The 22408-nt window shown below is 36.0% G+C and overlaps 2 protein-coding genes across 2 annotated transcripts in view; one reads left to right on the top strand and one right to left on the bottom strand.

Moving 5' to 3' along the window:
- Positions 1–8802, bottom strand: part of LOC107705792 (palmitoyltransferase ZDHHC7-like) — a 10947-nt gene extending 2145 nt beyond the window's left edge. Inside the window, exons 1-7 of the mRNA XM_016509247.1 lie at positions 8684–8802; positions 6191–6267; positions 4191–4484; positions 3990–4114; positions 2935–3031; positions 2537–2618; positions 788–918 (exon numbers count right to left, since the gene is read on the bottom strand). Of these exons, the coding sequence (XP_016364733.1) occupies positions 788–918; positions 2537–2618; positions 2935–3031; positions 3990–4114; positions 4191–4478 (723 nt within the window). The 5' untranslated portion in view covers positions 4479–4484; positions 6191–6267; positions 8684–8802. The remainder of the gene's footprint in view (positions 1–787; positions 919–2536; positions 2619–2934; positions 3032–3989; positions 4115–4190; positions 4485–6190; positions 6268–8683) is intronic.
- Positions 8803–20243: 11441 nt separating this feature from the next.
- LOC107705791 (regulator of G-protein signaling 9-binding protein-like) lies at positions 20244–21873 on the top strand. The gene has a single exon (XM_016509246.1). The coding sequence runs from the start codon at positions 20900–20902 to the stop codon at positions 21626–21628; it is 729 nt and encodes a 242-aa protein (XP_016364732.1). The 5' UTR covers positions 20244–20899; the 3' UTR covers positions 21629–21873.
- The last annotated feature ends 535 nt before the right edge of the window (positions 21874–22408 follow it).

Raw genomic sequence — 22408 nt, 5'->3', positions numbered from 1 at the left:
GCTAGGCCGCTGTGTTTTTCGTTGTGAAAGCGAAACTACTTTGTTTGGTCTTCCAAAAGAGGACACGACTAGAAATCAGTGGTTAAGTTGTATTTACAACACTGTTCCAGAACAGTTCAAACCAAATATTCAGATGAATATTTGTTGTTTGTCATTTCTTCGATCACAAATGCAGACATGGTTTTATGTTTACGCGGCGCGATGCAACGCAATGCGTAAAAAGACAGGATAAGTCATTATAATCCGTAATTGTTCCCACTGGACAATTGCCTAGATGCAACAAATGCCTCGTTTATAATGGGTTTTCATGTTTTTGAATCATCGCTCCGGTCTGACGGGGCATCATCACAGTATGGTGAGGGGCGTAACATTTCCGTCACACGCTTGAGGTATTCGGCCAATCACAACGCACTGGATAGCTGGCCAATCAGAGCACACCTCGCTTTTCAGAACGATGAGCTTTGTAAAAATCAACGCGTTTCAGAAAGGCGGGGCATAGAGGAGAAACAATAATGTACAGTATGTGGAAAATAATGTGTTTTTTTAACCTTAAACCGCATAAACACATTTCATTACACCAAATACACAAAATAATGTTCTTTTTAGCAACATCATATGACCCCTTTAACATAAATAATTCTGCAGGGTTGTTCTTTCTATAATTATAATTATAATACACTGTAATAAATAATAAAACAAACATGGCTGTTAAGTTCAGTTCCGTCAGAAGTAATGGTAGTAGTAACCAGGTCAGAGGACTTCTGGAGGTTTGTGGAAGTCCACTTACCGTCTCATCATTACAGATGGAGTGAATCTGAGTGCCGAACATGACAGCAGTGAAGGTGAGAAACAGCAGTGCTTCCAGACACAGGAAAATTAGCAGCATCACCGCCACAGGTGGGGAGAAATCACTACACTCTACAGAACAGAGGAGAACAACACGGATGAGATGATGCTGTCAAAACCAATGCTGGACATCAAATTCCCAAGTGCTTTGTATGAGGAGTAAAAGAACAGTAGTACAGATTACAAAAAAAAAAAACTTTTATTCTAGTTTTTAAAAAAACTCTTTTATTCTAGTGGAAAGAAAATGAAAAAAATACTATTAAAAATGATCAAATACATTCTTAGTGACACATTAAAAAAAAAAAAAAAAAGTACATACTGTAGATACTGTTTGTACACACAAATAAAAAGCCAATTAGAAAAAAAAAAACATAATATAGATTCTTGGTGACAAAGGATGTCAATTTGAAAAAATGTATACATTTTAAATATTAATTTGATCAAATCTATTATTAATTTAATTATGAATACATTTATTGTAAATATATAAGGAAAATAAAATGTCTAAACTGTAATATTATAGACAACAAAGTGTTTTCTTGAACTTAAAGTGGCTTATCAGAGCAAAAGAAGCCTACAATGACACAGCACGCTGAATGTCAAAGTCTTGCACTTGACTTCTTATGACATGATATCATCTGTCCTCCAGTAATGGATCGACAATCTCAAATGTCTATTACCCACCATTCCACTGGACTTTAATACAGGTGAAGAATTGGAAACCGCTGAGACACAGCGCATGCAAAGAAATGGAGGCTATGTACATCTGAGAAGGAAAAAAAGCCAAATATTATTCAAAATTTACTTTCAATGTAAAATGCTTTTGATAAAATCCTCTAAATATTGTTGTACACTGATGCCGGAGACGTTTATCAGAGGAAAGGTCACTGATTAAGGACATTAAAGCAATACAGAGTATAAATGGAAACCTTATGTGGTCGCAGCTCATGCAAACAGATGTTAGAGCCGAAATCACCATTTCATAATCATATTTTCTCTAAAACTAAGGCACAAGAAGGTCAGCAATTCCACCATGAAAATATTGTAAAAGAAGAGACAGCAGCAGTATCAGACACACTCACAGTGAAGAGGACAAAGAATCGCTGATTGTTCTCGCCCACACAGTTGTTGACCCAAGGACAGTGGTGATCCATCTTCCTGATGCATCTCTTACAGATACTACAACAAACAAAACAGGAGAAAAGACCATACCAGTTATAAAACAAGACGAGAAACGTCTAGAAGTCACTGATGCTTGGCCTTTAAATACAAATTACTTGATTTAAAGGGGATATGTAAGGCAAAATAGGATTTTTCTGGCTCTTTTGGAAATAATTCCTCCCTAGTCAACAATACACTACTAGATTTTTTAAAATGGAATATTTCTATTCATCAAGGAGGCATTCAATTAATCAGAAGTGACAGTACAGACATTTACAATGTTTCAAAAGACTTCTATTTTAATTAAATGCTGTTCTTTTGAACTTTCTATTCATTAAACAATCCTAAAAAAATGATCACAGTTTCCCAACTGTTTTCAACACTGCTAATAATAGGAAATGTTTTTTTCAGTAGCAAATCAGGATATTAGAATAATCATGTGACGACATCTGAAGACTGGAGTGATGATGCTGAAAATTCAGCTTTGCCTCCAGTAATGGATCGACAATCTCAAATGTCTATTACCCACCATTCCACTGGACTTTAATACAGGTGAAGAATTGGAAACCGCTGAGACACAGCGCATGCAAAGAAATGGAGGCTATGTACATCTGAGAAGGAAAAAAAGCCAAATATTATTCAAAATTTACTTTCAATGTAAAATGCTTTTGATAAAATCCTCTAAATATTGTTGTACACTGATGCCGGAGACGTTTATCAGAGGAAAGGTCACTGATTAAGGACATTAAAGCAATACAGAGTATAAATGGAAACCTTATGTGGTCGCAGCTCATGCAAACAGATGTTAGAGCCGAAATCACCATTTCATAATCATATTTTCTCTAAAACTAAGGCACAAGAAGGTCAGCAATTCCACCATGAAAATATTGTAAAAGAAGAGACAGCAGCAGTATCAGACACACTCACAGTGAAGAGGACAAAGAATCGCTGATTGTTCTCGCCCACACAGTTGTTGACCCAAGGACAGTGGTGATCCATCTTCCTGATGCATCTCTTACAGATACTACAACAAACAAAACAGGAGAAAAGACCATACCAGTTATAAAACAAGACGAGAAACGTCTAGAAGTCACTGATGCTTGGCCTTTAAATACAAATTACTTGATTTAAAGGGGATATGTAAGGCAAAATAGGATTTTTCTGGCTCTTTTGGAAATAATTCCTCCCTAGTCAACAATACACTACTAGATTTTTTAAAATGGAATATTTCTATTCATCAAGGAGGCATTCAATTAATCAGAAGTGACAGTACAGACATTTACAATGTTTCAAAAGACTTCTATTTTAATTAAATGCTGTTCTTTTGAACTTTCTATTCATTAAACAATCCTAAAAAAATGATCACAGTTTCCCAACTGTTTTCAACACTGCTAATAATAGGAAATGTTTTTTTCAGTAGCAAATCAGGATATTAGAATAATCATGTGACGACATCTGAAGACTGGAGTGATGATGCTGAAAATTCAGCTTTGCATCACAGAAATAAATTATATTTTAAAATATATTCAAATAGAAAAAAGTTACTTTAAACTGCAATCATATTTCATAATTCTAATGTATTTTTAATCAAATAAATGCAACCTTGGTGAGCATAAAATAATTTTGGAATGGTAGCGTATATTCAAACTATACTGCAAAAATGGCTTCTTCAGTTTAAGTTATGATGTCACAACCATGAACACATTAAAATATGACAAATCATGTTCACATATCAATGCCTATGTGGTATTCAGCAACTTGAAAGGGAGGATTTTATTCTTTCCAAATGTAAAAAGATCAGCCAACCATAACATAATCCTGTAAAAAGTGTCAAAAAGAGGGTGGAAAATTGACATAAATTGACTGTTTTTGGTGCTAGAAACCTGGCCTGACATTTTAAGACAGGAAAAATTCTACAAAAGTGTAGAATGTGACCATGTACAGATACAAATAATGAGTCATTTATCAGATGTTGGTCATGCCTGCAATGGTGTGCCCTCTCTGGTTTAATGCTGCAGCATTTTGGACACTTGTAGATGACCTCTCCTGGCTTCAGCTGCAGACTCTCCATGTATTCTTTAGTAGCGTTACCTTTGGGAACAGCTCCCTGATAAACACAGCACACCTCACATCAATAACACCCATCATAATCAAATTTAATCAAAATAACAGTCCTCTCTTACCGGATCCGTCAGCATGGTTCGCAGGTGTGACGTCAGCGCCAGCACAGCCAGGAAGTTAAACGCCACACCGTTGATGAGAGAGTACCAGAAGCTTTTGGAGGGGAGCAGCATGACAAAGTTTACCACGAATTCTGCGTACATAACCAGAAACCAGGTCATGAAGGCGCACACCATCCCGCAGCTGTCCTGGATGAACCAGACGCGGCTAGCCGCCACCTCCTCCTCTCCTCCACTCAGCAGGGGCTGGTGCTGCTCCACATCCCTCAACCGGTGTCCTGAAGACTGCATTCTCACCTGCAAAGAGAGAGATAGAGGGGTGAGCAGGACGAGCAAGACTCCCATTGGCTCACCATTCCAGCCAGACATAACTGATTCACATGCTTATTAATAATGTTACTGTATAGATAAAGAAGATGCATTGGAAAGCAATACAACATGTGCAAGGCACTACAGTGAAAAAAATAGTGTAGAAACTATTTTGTCATTGCTAGTAAATCTCACAATTACAAATGGCAAGTTACATATAAAATCATTTTTAAGTAGAAGAACTGAAACGTTTTCTTGTAAAACATACTCCAATAATATTAGTTTACAACTTTAAAAAAATGTTTGTTTTTTTTACACTGTAGCAACACCAAGGCAATGGGTTTGATTCCCAGGGAATGGATGATCTGATATAATTTATATCCTTCAATGCAATTTAAGTCACTTTTGATAAAACCATCTGCCAAATGCATAAACATAAATGTCACTATTTACTACGATGAGTATAGCATTTACTTCAGCTCATTTTGAGAGTTCGACGGTGCTACAGACATAAAATTATAACCTCAAATTGTGTCTTAAGGAAAGATGAGTTATTACTTTTTCAAATGATTGAATGTACATTTTTATGACAAATTAAAAAATGGGTTCAAAAATCCCATCAACTTCCATTTAAGGAAAGCCATATATATATATATATATATATATATATATATAGACCAGAATAGCACAGTGACTTGAGGTGGGCTCTGACTTGAGTTGGTAAGCAATCCTATTTAATATTTTGAATTAGATTTATTATTGTATTTTCTTTTTCTTTTCAATTTAAGATAAAGTTTAAGTAAATTGTTACAGTACATCAAGTTATACTGCTCTGGCAAAAAAGTATTAAAAAAAAAATATATATTTTATTTATTTTAAGCAACAAAAATGTTTTTTATGGTTTTAGTTTAAGTTAACTATAATAACCTTGTATCACAATGATTTCTGAAAGATCGTGTGACACTGAAGACTGGGGTAATGATGCTGAAAATTCAGCTTTGCATCAGGAATAAATTACATTTTAAAATATATTCAAATAAAATAACAAAACTGTTGTAATTATATTTCACAATTTTGCTGTATTTTTCATCAAATAATCACAGCCTTGGTGAGCAATAAAGACTTTTGAATAGAAGTACACTTTGAATCAAGCATGCACTTCTATCTAAATAATATAATAACCCACTAAATCTTTTAAATTCCCATATCCAACCACTAGAAACAGACACAAATACAGTGAAAGTCCAAATCTAAGAAGCCTCATATTTTTGTAATTAAAATTTCAGTGTGTAAAAGGATCGAGAGGGTGCCAGCTTCAAAACGAAGCTCCCTTATAATGCTGTGGTAACCATTTATTATCCTGGTATCACTGAAACTTCACTGGTGTCTTTAGTTAAAGAAACAAGGAAGACGTTTCCATCTTCAGCTTGGGCTGAAACTTAGCATCTCATTTACATAAAACACTTTTGAGATGCAAATCGCTTACAAAACAAAAGGCCAAACAGCCTAAAAGTAAGATGTGAATGGTCAGTGCCAAAAATGACAATGTAAACTCATTCCAAAGCAGAAAACAAACTTAAAAATATTGTGAGATTCTTTACAGTAGATACTAAACTGCACATATTTGCTTTTCTGACAAACTGAAGTTTGTTACTTAGTGTGAGGGATTTGTTCAAGCGATGCAAATGACTCACCACACAGAGCGTCCCTCACAATGACATCCTCTCGAACCCTGTTGGGTTTGAACTCAAAGGCATCCACAGTCCGGACCCTGTAGAGGACACACACAGAAACAGAGAATCGTGGGATAAGTGATTATACCTACGGCAAGAAATTAAAGTGTGTCAGTAAGCGGGGCAATGCAGACAGAGCCTTATTTTCAGCCTTACACATAATTAGCCTTCATCTCTAATAATCATTTAAAAATATATATTTAAACAAGCTCTATATTTTACAAAGTCAAATCTGCAACCTAAAATAACACACAGGCTCAACTATATGTCATGGTTTAATAGAATAATAGTCTATTTATATTTTCTAATAATGTCCCTAACTAATTCTGAACATTTCTTGCAAATAACTTTCTATGGCTATATTCATTTAAATGTTGTCTTGGTGAAGTCAAACATAATTACAATTTGTTTTGTTTAGTGACTTTTAACACTAGGTTACGCAATGTCTCACACTTACAATTTGAAAAATACTGCATTTAACCAAGGGTCATGAAATATATGTTGCGCTTATACTGAATCCTTCTGTGTTAAATGAATATAGACAACACCAATGGTTGAGTAAATGGAAAATGAAGGTTTATATAAGAACAAACTTGTTATTGACTGAAAAAAATCTTGACATTCATCCCAGCTTTTGTGTTCCAAGGAAAAAGTAATATAAGGGTGTGTAAATCATGACATAATATTCATTTTCAGGTAAACTCTCCTTTTAAGTCCTTCCTAAGTAAAGCTACTTTGAAAAGATGCTTATTTAAAGGGGTCATATGATGCGATTTCATTTTTTCCTTTCTCTTTAGAGTGTTACAAGCTCTTGGTGCATAAAGAAGATCTGTAAAGTTGCAAAGACTAAAGTCTCAAATCCAAAGAGATATTCTTTATAAAAGTTAAGAGTTAGCCACACCTACCTAAAACGGCTCGTTCGAACACGCCCCCACATATCTACCTCACTATGTGGGAAGATTTGCATAACGCCGCCCAAATGTTCACGCAAAGAAAGAAGGCGTAACTTTTATTCTCGCTGTAGTATTGTTGCCGCTGCCGCCATGTCCTGAAGACGCTGTGTGTTTCGTTGTGAAAGCGAAGCTACTTTGTTTGGTCTTCCAAAAGAGGACGATATCCGCTTCGTCATGCCTAGAGCTGATCCGTGCTGGTCGCTGAGGGAATACATCAACTTAGTGCTGTGGATCGCCAGCACATTTTATGGAGGACTGTTTACTGATCCTGGGAGAGTTACGTTAGACTAAAATGCCGGCAGTTCTGACTCACGTAAGTACGTTTTCTTTTATCATTTGCCACTGATGATTCAAACGCGAGTTTTGGGCAGTGTGGATTAACGTTAGCACTTGTTGTTTGTAATTTCTCTGATCACAAATGCAGACAGGGTTTTATGTTTACGCGGCGCAATGCAACGCAACGCGTAAAAAGACAGTATAAGTCATTATAATCAGTAATTATGTCCCCACTGGATGCAACAAATGCCTCGTTTGTAATGGGTTTTAATGTTTATGTCTCGTCGCTCCGGCCGGACACGGCATCAACAGTATGGTGAGGGGCGTAACATTTCCGTCTCACGCTTGAGGTATTCGGCCAATCACAACGCACTGAATAGCTGGCCAATCACAGCACACCTCGCTTTTTCAGACCGATGAGCTTTGTAAAAATCGACGCGTTTCAAAAAGGCGGGGCATAGAGGAGAAACAATAATGTACAGTATGTGGAAAATAATGTGGTTTTTTAACTTTAAACCGCATAAACACATTTCATTACACCAAATACACAAAATAATGTTCTTTTTAGCAGCATCATATGACCCCTTTAAGAGCCTATCATATGATAAATAAACCTCAGTTTCACTTACCACTTCTTTGACAGATCAGATAATGCTGTGGTTGATTTCAAACTGTTAAAAAACCAAAGTTTCCCTCAGTCAGATGTAACAAACTAAATAAAAAAATCTGCCCTGATATCAAAAGATTCGTGTTTGAAAGCCCAAAACATTAATAAACGTTACAATATACAAACAAAAACTATCTCATTCACACACAAGCAACTGAAAGTGACACTGGCCTGTTACGAGGAAATGTGTTTTGATTTGCGATATTTCCGGGGAGCTAAAAATAATAACAGGCACAAAATCAGCGTGTATACTGTGATTACTTGTTGTTATTTTGTAAACCTCCATAGCAACCATCATAACAACACACCTATATATTTGTTTATTTCTCTTTAAGATTAATCTCCCGTCACACCCTTCATCTAATTCATCGTTTGGTTATAATATTTTCAACCTGCCTTAATTATAACTAATATATTAGCAATAAACTCTTTAATTATTCTGCCAGTCTCATTATAAAGCAGTAAAACACATTTAAATCGGCTGATAAATCGCAGCCATACAAACATCATCACGATTCACTTTCTTTATCGAAATGCTTAGCTTTTTCTTTCTCTTACCGCCTCCGAAATCAGATTTTATCCACCAGTTGTGATTCTCAGATGAGCGATGGGCAGATATAAATAGATCATTTCATTTCTCAAGCTGTTTAAAGGGTTTCATAGGTAAGAAATAATGATGAGGGTAAATATCTGAATATTCTTAAAATCAAGATACTGTGTGTTTACTTGTGATTTTTTTTTTTTTTTTTTTTTTTTTTTAAGAGAAGGGCCTCAAAGGGGACAAATGTGCAGAGGTCCAAATTAATATAATGTGTTGTAACGTGGATTCAACACTTCATATATGTTACTTTCTTTGTAATTTAAGACAAGGTGACATTTTCAACTATATGAAATTCTGTAATACATTTGACACACACACACACACACACACACACAGTATCAAAGATCCATGGGTCAGAATCAAAATCCAAGCAGGCTAAAAGATAAAAAAAAGTTTGAATTTTGATTACATAAGCAGTTTCAGTTACAAAGTAAACAAGCCAAATTACACTTTATATATCAACATATGCAACACTGTTGAACTTAACTGACATGTGTCGTGAACACAGTCACTGAAATGTCAAATAAATAAGTTTAAAAAGACGTATAGACTGGAAATTGAGACAACTGTGCAAAACTGGGTGCTTTACAGTTATCAAAATGCTTTACAGTTATCAAAGCTTAACTGTAAAATATTATTTAAATTAAAAAATGCATTTAAAATGCAAATGTACATTTATGCAGGAACGTAAGCAATTTACGGCCAGAATTATTAGTAATATACAAATATTGTCCCAAATGTACGTTTTTGTTTTGTTTGGTTCGGTTGTTTACTTTTTAAAGCATGTTTTTGGATATATACTTTTGATTAAATAAAGTTTTGACATAGCGTTCACATTTCGCCTCTAATTTCTCTGTACTTTTAACACTTGGTAGGCTTACTCAAAAGGAGCTATGGGTGAATTGACTTGATTCACCACTCGGTGGCGCTACAGATCGCCATCTCATGCTCCTTCCCTTTGTTTGTCGAAGTGAAAAAGTCACTGCATTGACAGAAATATATCCAGGCATAACCCATGTGTAATTTCAATAATGACTTCTCAGATTCATTCGAGTATCGAAGATCATCTTAAATCACAGTGAATCATAACCTCGTCAAGATATCATGTAATGGTGATGGGTACGATTATGATGCTTCGTGATCTTTCCTCTTCATGTCCTTTATAGCCTCTTGGTGCTTTTAATGCTTCATCAGGCTTATCACTAGTGTCCTTCTATGAATATTTCCCTTAAACCGTTTCCTGGTAAACCGTTTCCTCTTCCACCCCTAAACTGTGTGGCCCAACAGTTATATAAATAAATAAAAGTCAACATCCACGCGCTGGCAGAAGCTAAAGCAGATTAAAGGCTGAAGCGTGCGAGCAGGACAGGAGCTCTCTCCTTTACCCAGACTGCACCTCTGCTCAGGAACACTCAGGCCTCGTCTGACAGTGTCTGTATGAGCAACAGCTGGGCTTAGCACAACATCATCCTCACTGCATTTCAAATCAGAGCAGAGCTCATCCAGCTCACAGACATGCACTACTCAAACACACCCCATATATTAGCAATATCACTCTGGGATTTATGTAAAAGTTTATCATGGTTCTATCAATAATCTTATGAAACCTGACCAGAACATCATTCAGACTAAAATCAAGTCCAGTCCAAATCATAATTCAGCCTAAAATCAAAAGAATGAATATTATATTATATTATATTATATTTTATATAAACGTAACATATTTTTCTTAAATATATACATGCATGTGTGTGTATTTATATACACAGTACAGACACATATATTATGTAAACAAAAACTTTTATTTTGGATGTGATTAATTGCGATTAATCGTTTGACAGCACTAAATATTATGTTATATTATATTACACAGTCTTGTAACTGTAATGTAAATAATATTTTAATAATAAATAAACAATACTTCTAAGTTTAGATAGGCTATAAGTATTTATACATGGTACTAGTAGTATGCCTTTAATTTGCCTTTAACTTGTGTATGTGTATTTGGATCCGATCAAAGGTCATTTCAGTTGTAAAATGTTTAATTTACTATGTTAAAATCTTGTGAAGTGTGAAATTAACGGCACGTCATAATTCTCTTCATCTTGCTCTTTTGTTTCATGCTGCTTGTAGTATGCAAAGTGCATTGAAGTGATAATGATTTTGTCACCTGGCCAAACTGAAGCAGCAGTGAGCAGTGAGTGCTTCGGCTCATAATGACTCAGATACAGCAAGCGTGGCAGGTGGCAGAGCTGTAACAGTCTGCACAAAACATCTTTGACTAAACCTGAATTATTAAACATCCCACTAATGCCACATTACCCCTCCGCATGAAAAACCTGGGTTTTAGAAGAACGAGTCAGAGCTAATTATTATTATTTTTAAAAGCCTTTATAAACCTCTCAAAAACGGCCTCAGTGGACAAAACTAATTCTCTGTGCACAGAACTGAACGTGCATGCAGAAACAAAAGTGCACAAGATTCAGGTCCAGCAGTTTTGCCTTGTTTTTTTCTTTCATGTAATGAGATGCTTGCCATTTTTGCTGTGAATAACTTGAGTGACAGTTCTTGAGTAATATGACACTTACATCATGTTTCCCTCTGAATTAATACTTCAGTTTTTGCTATGGTCTCTCAAACTACTAGGTTGAGTATGTACACTGATTTTTACAACCAAACATGGTTTAAGTTTTTATATTGTAAATCAGCAAACAGCAAAGATAATGTGTTTCAAACCAAAATTATGTTAACTGACTATTGACCAAACCCATTTTAGATTTATACTTATCATATCAAACATTAAATGCTTTAGAAATTTGTATTCAAATGTATGTATTTTGTATTTAATAAACCTTCATTTTATGGCCCACATGGCAGAGGCCTATATTTCCCCTAATGCATTAATTTACCCCAAAGTCTTCAAACAACAACATTAAAACATGAGGAAACACTGAGGAAAATCTATCTGTCATGACTAAATGAACACTTTCAGATGTGGATACGGGATATCATTGCTCTTGCTGACTTGAAGAATATTAAGATAAACACTTTTTCTGGAAGCTTAAACATTTACAACCTGTTCTAACCTGACGCGATGCAACGCGAAGAGAGACAGGACCGGATTGTCTTTATGACAATGATAGTATCAGGTACTGACTATGTGCTTTATTTATTGTTAAAACCGTATCTAATGTGACTATCATTTTGCATAACCTTTATAGTTACACTGAAAGCAACAATGGATACTAGGCCTCAGATCGTTAATGAATGGAAACATGAACGGTGACTATGAACTCAGTGTGAACAACCAATGTATTCCGTTACAACGATTGCATCAGTCACTCAGTAACTGTTATATTTATTTATTTATTTTTATTTAAATAATGTTTAGCAGAGCCGTAGAGAGAGAGAGAGAGAGAGAGTTGCGACAACGGAAGTTCGAAACGCTCGATCGTCACGTGATTCGCGTAGACCTCAAATAGTTCCAGGAAGTTCATAGCGGGCAATCAGTGTTGTTTTTAAAAGATAAAATCCGCTAATATTTGAGGATTAATGTGGTCAACTATCTATATGTCTGTATGATGTGTGTCTGAGTGTGTGTGTGTGTGTTCTTACAACTTGTATGTAATCTTAATGTTAATTGTCGTTTTACTAATCTCATGGTAAATGTTAAGTTCGTTGTCTTAGAAAATTCATTCCAAATAAGTGAAGATATGTTAAGATTAAGTGAAAATTAATCTTGTTTAATGTTTTTGATTCTTGTGCACCCCTCAGTTATTAATATATAAAAATATATTTGTAGTATATTCAAATTTAAAACAACTTCAAACATTTTACACCTTTAATCATATCTTATGTATGTTGACTTTTGTTATGCTCTTATTTACAGCAATCGATTTATACATTTATAATAAACTATAAAGCATCTCTACGGAGCAGCGCTAACTTCCGGGAACTATTGAGCGGCTCAGTTGTCGCAACTCTCTCTCTATGGCTCTGTTGCGAGTGCAGTGCGCTTGCAAAGAGACTCCGCCCACACGCTGTTCTGATTGGCTGTAATTTTTTGATTGATTCTGTAGCTTATTTTGTATAAAATAATAAAAAATAGAACAATGTTTTATCTCACAGTTAAGACTTTTTCTGGCTATTTTGCAAAAAATAAAAATAAAAAATTGTGATAGCCTATATAAAACCCGGTTAAAAAGTCTGAATTTTATTTTTTATTCTGTAATGGAAAAAAAATGTGAGATGTAAACTCAGAATGCAGAGAGGAAAAGTCAAAATTGCATTTACATTTACATTTAGACATTTAGCAGACGCTTTTATCCAAAGCGACTTACAAATGAGGACAATGGAAGCAATCAATATCAACAAAAGAGCAATGATATGCAAGTGCTATAACAAGTCTCAGTTAGCTTAACGCAAAGTTGCAGTTACCTCTTTTTTTATTAGTACATGGTGGAAACAAAAAAAAAAGCAGAATTGTGAAGATGTAAACTCAATTCTGAGAAAATTTTTTTTTTTTGCAAGACGTAAACTCGGAATTGTGAGAAAGAAAGTCTGATTTCTGTGTCGCAATTCTGACCTTTTTTCAGAATCATGAAAAAAAGTCAGAATCGTAAGCCATAAACAGAGTTCTAAGAAAAATGTCTGAACTGTAAGATAAAAAGTCACAATTATGCTGGAAATGGGCATGATGGACATTTTGCATCTGGTGTGGACAAACAAATTGCTTGTTGCTGGAATCTTATTGCATCACATTTGGTTAGTACACAGTGTTAGATATGTTTTCTAAACTCTCTCTCAAAAAATAGTTCAAAATCTGGGAGGCACCTTATCAAAAATTACTAATGTATAAGAAAAAGGTCTGAACTGCAAGATATAAACTTAGAACGACAAGATATAAAATCAATCTCATTGTGAGTTAAAGTTGCAGTTACCTCTTTTTTTATTAGTACATGGTGGAAACAAAAAAAAAAGCAGAATTGTGAAGATGTAAACTCAATTCTGAGAAAAAAATCTAGGATTGCAAGATGTAAACTCGGAATTGTGAGAAAGAAAGTCTGATTTCTGTGTCGCAATTCTGACCTTTTTTCAGAATCATGAAAAAAAGTCAGAATCGTAAGCCATAAACAGAGTTCTAAGAAAAATGTCTGAACTGTAAGATAAAAAGTCACAATTATGCTGGAAATGGGCATGATGGACATTTTGCATCTGGTGTGGACAAACAAATTGCTTGTTGCTGGAATCTTATTGCATCACATTTGGTTAGTACACAGTGTTAGATATGTTTTCTAAACTCTCTCTCAAAAAATAGTTCAAAATCTGGGAGGCACCTTATCAAAAATTACTAATGTATATAGGCCTACTATTCAGGTACTAATATGCCCCATCTTTTATGAGTGTAAGTACAGCTTGTTCTTGAAATCTTTTGTCATGTGATTGGAATGACGCAGGATAAAACCATATCCGTTTGTTGCAAGACGAACATTGGATAGTATGGAATGAGGCAGGAGGAGCCTTTTCACTCTCACCTCAAGTTCTCAGCTATCTGTGGCTGCAGATGAGATCGGATTAGTGCTAAAACTGGTCCACGACATTCTAATTTATTGAGATGCACCTGTATATATAAAACAAGCATTAAAACGTTTATTTTGCCCTCATTTCAGTCCAAGAAAATACATTCTCAAATGTCACATTTGAAGAAAAAACTTTATTTGTCTATAACACGTGTTGTCTAACACATAAAATATAATACATATAATACATAACCTAAATGTAGGCTCCTGGATGATTGGAAATTGTATTTTCTTGCCCCTGAAATATATTTTGAAATATATTTTGGTATATGAAGGTTGAAACTATATATTTCATATACATTTCACTGAGCTTTACTGGTTACAACATGCATTATTGCATATATTTAAAAAATATATGGGACACATTTTTTGAGTGTTTTTAACCACGTGAAAACAATGCTGTGTTTGTATAATATATAATATGTATAATATAATCATTATGAATGTCAATGTACTTGATTAAGCCTATCTTTGTATTTCTAAAAGTACAGAATGTACTGTAACTGTACTGTCACATAAATGAATTTGCTGGTTGCTGATATCCTCCTGCCTCAGATTAAGTGCTCTATCCCTTTTGAAAACTTTGATCTGAAGAAGCCATTTCACATGGTCAGAAGATGAGTGAGGAAAAGGCTACTTCCATTAGTGAGCATTATAGTGTTAATCCAGGGGCCCTTAGTAACCTGGTAATCTGGATTACAGCATGTGCAAATCATCCTGTGGTTTGGGCTGGTGACCCCTCAGTCAAAGACCATCTTTATAGTGCATTAGCATGTTTTCTGTACCATTTCAGTATTTGATCTAAACTGTGAAGCTGCTTGAGTAAACACTCGCAACCGTATGCCTTCCTCTGCTCTGTGTTTCTCATGAATATGTAAGCTTTTGCAAAAGTTTAAGGGCTTGACACAGTCAAATGTGCCATCCTTTACTGGAAGTTCTTTACAGGGTTGCTGATCAGGTCAAAAAACTTAAAGAGATAGTCCACCAAAAAAAGATATTCCATCATAATTTACTCGCCCTCATGTTTCAATGTGTTTCTTTCCTCTGTGGAACATGAAAAAATATACTTTGACGCATTAAAGAGTTTCAATTCCTGTTGACTTCCATTGTGTTTTTTGTCCATGCAATGGAAGTCGAAGGAAACTAAAACCGTTTTTCAGTTTTGTTAGCAACATTTTTCAAAATATCTTCTTTTATGTTCCACAGAAGAAAGAAATGCATACAGTTAAGTCCATCAAAACAAGTTTAATTCAGCTGCTCTACAGGTTTGGAATAACATGAAAGAAGTTTCATTTTTGGGTGGACTATCCCTTTAAAGAGTACATTTTAAGTTCAATATATCCAGGGAAAGTATAGAACCTGCCAATACGAACCTTGCTGCTTATGACAGGAAAGCAGCTGGAAGCTTGTGGGCTCATTTGCCCTCTCCAAGGCTAAGAGCTTCCTGCTGTGAGTGTATTTCAGGTCACCTCTCCATCCACTGGAGAAGAGCTTAAACATCAAGCAACATTTTCCCTGAGCATGGCTGGTCGTGTGTCAGTGTTCTACATGATTTTTTCAGTGGCAGATCAAATCAGCTCAAAGCAGAAATGAATATGGAATTTGTAAAGGTACTCATGAAAACAACAATAAGCTGCCAGCACCAGATGTCATGATTAGGTTTTGAACAGATGGTAACAAACGAGGAACCATTAAATGAAATAGACTTGTTCCCAAATGAAATTGTGTTTTTCTGTCAATATGGGGTGCTCTGTGTACATTAATGAGGGAAAAAAATTAACTTAAATGATTTTAGCAAATGGCTGCAATATAACAAAGAGTGAAAAATTTAAGGGGGTCTGAATACTTTCCGTACCCACAAGTACATTAAAGCTTTCACCAAGAAAAAAAGTCTATGTACTTATAGTCAACATCAACACTGCAAAAATGCCTTGATTGATGTGAATCACTAATTAGAATCGAAAATGCTGTTAAAATAAACATTTAGGAAAATGCATTCAGTAAATAAATAATAATTTAAATGTTATTTCACATCTAAATAACCACTCATTAATGTGAATGCAAATCATTATAGATTTTTATTTTACCTAAGTTAGTCTGTGATTTAAAATAAATAAATAAATAAAAATCTCTTTTACTCAACAAGACTGTTTATTTGATTGAAAATACACTACAAACTGTATAATATTGCGAAATATTATCACAATTTAAAATAACTGTTTTCTATTTGAATATATTTTAAAATCGAACTAATTCCTGTGACGCAAAGCTGAATTTTCTGCATCATTACTCCAGTCTTGATCCTTCAGAAATCATTCTAATATGCTGATTTGCTGATCAAGAAACATTTCTTCTCATTATAAATGTTAAAAAAAATGGCTGTGCTGCTTAATATTTATGTGGAAAATGTGATACATTTTTGTAATGATTCTTTAAGGTTTAATTTATTTGAAATAGAAAACTTTTGTAACGTTATAAATGTCTTCGCTGAAACTTTTGATCAATTTAATGCATCCTTTCTGAATAAAATTTTCTGACCTCAAACTTGTGAACAGAAGCATATTAATTAACATTTCGCTTGAAGTAGGTATAAAAACATTTCTCTAAAAAATTACATTTGAATTGAAATAAATACTAAGCAGATCACCAGATAAGCTTCAATTTTCTTGAATTTTTGAATTCATATGTGTGGTGCTTCTATATTGTTCTACTACTGGTAAAATACTGAATGATTAGCATATGGTATTTGCATGGCATTTCAAAGAATACCATGATGCATTAGGCCTATATGAAGTCTCTTGGGGTGGGTTTATTGTGGTGGCACAGCTGGCAGAAGTAATGGTAGGTCGACTCAGCCAGTGGCCTGCAGGGACGTGCTGTTTTTCACCCTATGGGGCAGCAGTTGCAATGGCATATCCTATTCTGCATTCACACAGCAGGGTAATGTGGAGGTTTTTCCCTCCGGGTCTCCCAGCAGGTGAAGTCTCATCATGGCTCTTATTGTACAGTAAAACAATATGCAACTCAATTGTAAGGGAATTATATCTATTCATTTGTAAGGACCCACCCGCCAGCTGCGGACAGGGGGAGAAGGGGGTCGTAAATGGGCGAGGAGAGAGGTGTTGTTTGCTCTCTTTGAAGATTTCTTCTCCAGATAAGTTTTATTGTTTTATTGCATGGCGTCTGTTTTGTGTGAGTTCCTGAGTATTGGTTTCATGAAGAGTTAATTTCATAAGGAAATAACTTCACTCCTTTCACATTTTACAAACATGTTAAAGACACTATGATTATCAGTTAAAACGAGGCAGAGTCTGTAAATTAATTGTTATTTGGCAGTGGCTTTTTATTCAGAGCATCTCCCAGTGAGCTAATTGCAGAGACAGTCCCGCTGGAGCAGACCTGGGGTGAGGCGTCTTTCTCACAGGGACAACAGAGACATAACAGAAGCAAAGCTACAGCTGAGGGTTGCCCCAGTCTGGGATCCTGCTCACGACATATGTGATAGCAGCACAGATTCTTACCCATTACACAGCCTGTGTGGGTCTGTATCTGCATATGCTCTGAGGAAAGGGTAAACTGAGAACAAAAATCAATATTTCCCTCTTATTAATGCATGACTAATCCTTCATTCAAATATATTTGGCATTCTCAACTCCACATGCTCTCTCATTCAGTTTAGAGGAAATACTCACCCCAATTATTTCTGTCTATGAATACTTATTGAATATGGGGATAACTGAACAAAAATGTGCGCTAAAATAGGATGGATAGATAGATAGATAGATAGATAGATAAAGTGAAAAGTGATGTGACATGTGGCCAAGTATGGTGACCCATACTTGGAATTAGTGTTCTGCATTTAACCCATCCAAAGTGCACACACACAGCAGTGAACACACACCCGGAGCAGTGGGCAGCCATTTATGCTGCGGCGCCCGGGGAGCAGTTGGGGGTTCGGTGCCTTGCTCAAGGGCACCTCAGTCGTGGTATTGAAGGTGGGAGAGAGCGCTGTACACTCACTCCCCCCACCGACAATTCCTGCCGGTACGAGACTCAAACCCGCAACCTTTGGGTTACGAGTCCGAATCTCTAACACAGATAGACAGACTGATTTATGCAATCTTTCAGTCTATTTATGAAATCCATATTATTTGTCAATGCACAAGTACTCATGGAGAGCAATACATCTAATACTCTGGCTCTGGTTTCATTATATCAAACAAGTGGCAGTCTGTTAATGAGAGACCCAATCTGACATAAGATGTTTTGAAATGAGATGCTTTTGAAAGTAGCACATGGCTGAGTGGTTGCCAATGGTGATTAAGTGAAAGTGACCCATATAGAAAACAAAGCCTAGTTCTTTAACTGAAAATCATACACAGCACATAAAACACATATGATTATCTAAAATCATATTTCTAGTTTTAGTAAACTTAGAATTTGTCTAATTCAGTTTTTCCATTTTAAAGAACCCTAAATGAACATGACAAATTCTTTTCTGGGAATGACTGACTCACATAGTTATAACATTAATAATTTTCTAGGGTCAGAAAGAAATGGTAATGAAAGCTACATCACAACATCACACTTTTGTGTGAGGAATCTTAATTAACATTGCACATGTAAAAAAAAAATTAATGACTTTCATAGTATGGAAAAAAGTACTATGGAAGTCAATGACGTTTGGTTAACAACATTAATTAAAATTTAAAAAAAGTTAATTTTAATTAATTAAAATAAAAAAAAAACTTCTTTTAGTGTTCAACAAAAGCAAGAAACTCATACAGATTTGGAGGGCGAGTAAATGATGATAAAAATTGAGTTTTTGGGTAACTATACCTTTAAGTTTAAAATAAAATCAGTGCTTCTAAAACCTTGAGATAAAGAAAGAGTCTAGAAAGGACTAGAAATAGGCTTGAAAATACGTTTATTTTAAAATAGAGTAAAAGTTGAATGTAGACTTGTTTAAAAGCTTTGGTTGTTGTACTAGTGTTGTTGGACAACCTGTATCTAAAAGTAAGCTATTCCATCTGTGTAGTCCTCATGGGACAGCTCTTTCACAGTGGAACTCTGCAAAAATGTATTGTGCATCTCTTTAAAAACATTGAATCATATGTTTCCTATTTTAGGGTCTATTGGATGTGATGCACACAGTTCTTAAAGCGCTAATTATGATATGTTTGCAGCATCTAAAATAAGAATCACAATTTCAGTTAAGTAAACATTTATTTATATAGCACCTTTCAAAACAAAGTTACAAAGTGCTTTACAATAAAAAGATCAGTACAGTAACAAAATACAAAAAATACCATCAACATTTTTAAAAAGCCATACGATAGAATTGAGTCTTAAGAAGAGACTTAAAAGAGGATACAGTAGGCTAGGAGCTTGCCTAATAACCCCAGGCAGGGAGTTCCATATAGCTTAAAGTTAAAGCCCAAATTTAAGCTCTTGTAATCTTTGCTTGTTAACAAAATAAACCCTATAAACCACTCAGCATCAACACTTCCAAGCTGGGTTAAAGTTGTAAGGTGTTCCAAAACTACTTGAGAGGTATCCAAATTAGTAAAGGAACAACTATATTTGATGCAGACCTTTTGAGCAATGCCATCAGTGTAATGGTTTATGAATATCAGCTCTGATTAAATATTGGACTGCGTGTTCTTTTTTTAAAGGTAGCACTGCCACCTGTTCACTATTACAAAACATTTAGCCTACTGTGGAGAGGCATCTAGCAAAGCACAAAATAGAAGCTTAAACTGTTTATTATATTCTATATTATGTTATATGAAAGCATTTTTAAATAGCCTAATATAACACATTTTATAACAAAGCTGTTGGTATATCAAAAACAAAAATCCAAGCAGTGCTTATAAATACTGTTAAGAGACCTATAAAAAACGGTATCAAATGGTATCGGCCAACCAATCGCGACAGGTTTGGCTGATCTTCCAGGATGTGAGTGCTAGACTGGTTATTTCACTGGCGAGCATTTACTCCTATTTAAGCTCGCATCACGGATGACTGGCGAACAACGGATCGCTGCTGCCTTCTGAAAATCTTGGCATCTTCATCACCATCACTATCAGCATCATCACCGACACCGACAAACATTACACGACAGCAACTCCGGTGCGTTTAGAACGTTCGGGCGTTTGTTTACATTCCACCTTCGGAGAATCCGTTTACATTGCTCTCTCTTGGAATGCCTATGTGACGTCATGGAGGTAGACGTTCTGTTTGGAGTTTTAAAATGAACACCTGTTATGTTTCAAACGGCATGCACGTTGCGCAAAAAGACGAAGAGAGGCGACGTTTTAAATTCATGCGGACATACTGAAGCCTTCTAATCTCCGGCAGCGCAACTAAAGCCGTTTAGGGATCCATTTAGTGATAAGCCCGACTGCTGCTGTCTGTCTGCATCAACAGAGAACATGGATGGTGAGGAATTTGCAATGACGAGAGCGATGATGATGATGATGATGATGAGTGCACTCGTGTGACTGCTCTGCTCCCGTGGAAACTAAAAGACACTATCATCCAGCGCGTTTTGTGGATTTTCGGTGAAAAACTTAACCGTATCTCCGCGCAAACATGGGCAAAGACGAATGCAAGACCATGTTGGACGCGCTCAACAAAGTCACAGCTTGCTTCAGGCATCTGGTCATCGCTTTGGGGAGCACATCTGATTCCCAAAACCTCCGAGAGGAACTTAAAAAGACCCGAAAGAAAGCCCAGGAGCTGGCCGTGGCCAACAGGACTAAACTCACGGCTCTTCTGAAGGACAAAAACATCAGCAAAGATGATCGAGCTGAATACGAGCGCCTCTGGGTGCTATTTACCAGCAGCATGGAGCTCCTGGATGTGGACATGAAGCGGTCCTTGGAGATCGGGCAGGATTTTCCTCTCAAAGTGCCGACGAGACACCTCATCCAGACGGGAATGACAGGCAGCACCACCACCGTCTCGGCTCGAGCCATGAGCGTCCAAAACATGAAGTACGAAGCCGACGCGAACATCGACACGGTGGACCTCAAAGAGCTGGAGACCGAGATCGCTCAGGTGGACCAGATGATGGAGGAGATGGAGATGAAGGTCCAGGTGGCGCCGTGGGCAGTCGAGGCGAAGCAAGAGGCAGGAGCCGAGTTGAAATCCACCGTCAGCGTTGGGAATTCATCGGTTGGTGTCATTTCGATCTGCGAGGAGGAACCCAAAGAAACGGTGGAAGGAGAAACTGGGTTGATGAAAGTATTTGCAGGGATCATTTTCACCGCGGTTTTGCTCATAGCTGGAATTCTGGGGTACCTGGTGATTAATCTATAATGGATGAAGATAGTCTATCTGAATGACAGTGGCTCAGGGCTTTAGATTTTCTTATGGATGAAGCAACACGTTGCTACGGTTGGCCTGTGAAATTGTGGAGGTAATTTATGATGCTCTTGGTGTGGAGATAAGCAGATCACCTCGATGGGTATTAGTAAAATGCATCAGTGTTTAAAGGGAATAGCCAAAAGGAATAAAAACTCTTCTGGTGGTCCATCATGACTGGTTCCTCAACCCATGAATGTGAAAACTGGACAGATCACAATCAAAAGTGGGATTGTCTCATAAAAGCTTTTATTTTAGCAAATTTGAATCCTAAATTAACCGTCACTCTCACTATCTGGCAGTTTCACCACTCGGCAGATACCTACAACCTGAAGACAGACTACAACTTTGTGACCCTCTGTCAGAGCATCAGAGGGATGTGCATATTAAACAGGTATTTGTTTCACAGTTTATATAGGTAGGTGACATATTTAAGGTTGCTCATCGTGTTTCTGACCTCCTGAGGATTCACACCAAGATATCTTGTTAGTCCTTCTGCAAGCTGTTGGTTTATGTTTCTAAAGATGGCCCATCTTTGACTGCTTGTGCTCTTAGGTGTGTTCTGAAAAACAGTCTATTATAGTTTATGTGTATATATGAATTGTACTCATGTTAAATTAGTGTATATACAATATATTTATTATAATAAATGAAGTAAATGATGCTTGTGTTTTGTTTGGGTTTTTAGGCTGTTCTGTTAAAGGCACAATATGTAAGATTTTTTTTATTAAAATA

The sequence above is a fragment of the Sinocyclocheilus rhinocerous genome, unplaced genomic scaffold (assembly GCF_001515625.1).
Source record: "Sinocyclocheilus rhinocerous isolate Xijiao unplaced genomic scaffold, SAMN03320098_v1.1 scaffold834, whole genome shotgun sequence".
Taxonomy (NCBI): Eukaryota; Metazoa; Chordata; class Actinopteri; order Cypriniformes; family Cyprinidae; genus Sinocyclocheilus; species Sinocyclocheilus rhinocerous.
The sequence above is the reverse complement of the archived record's forward strand: the minus strand, read 5'-3'. Positions and strand labels throughout refer to the sequence as shown.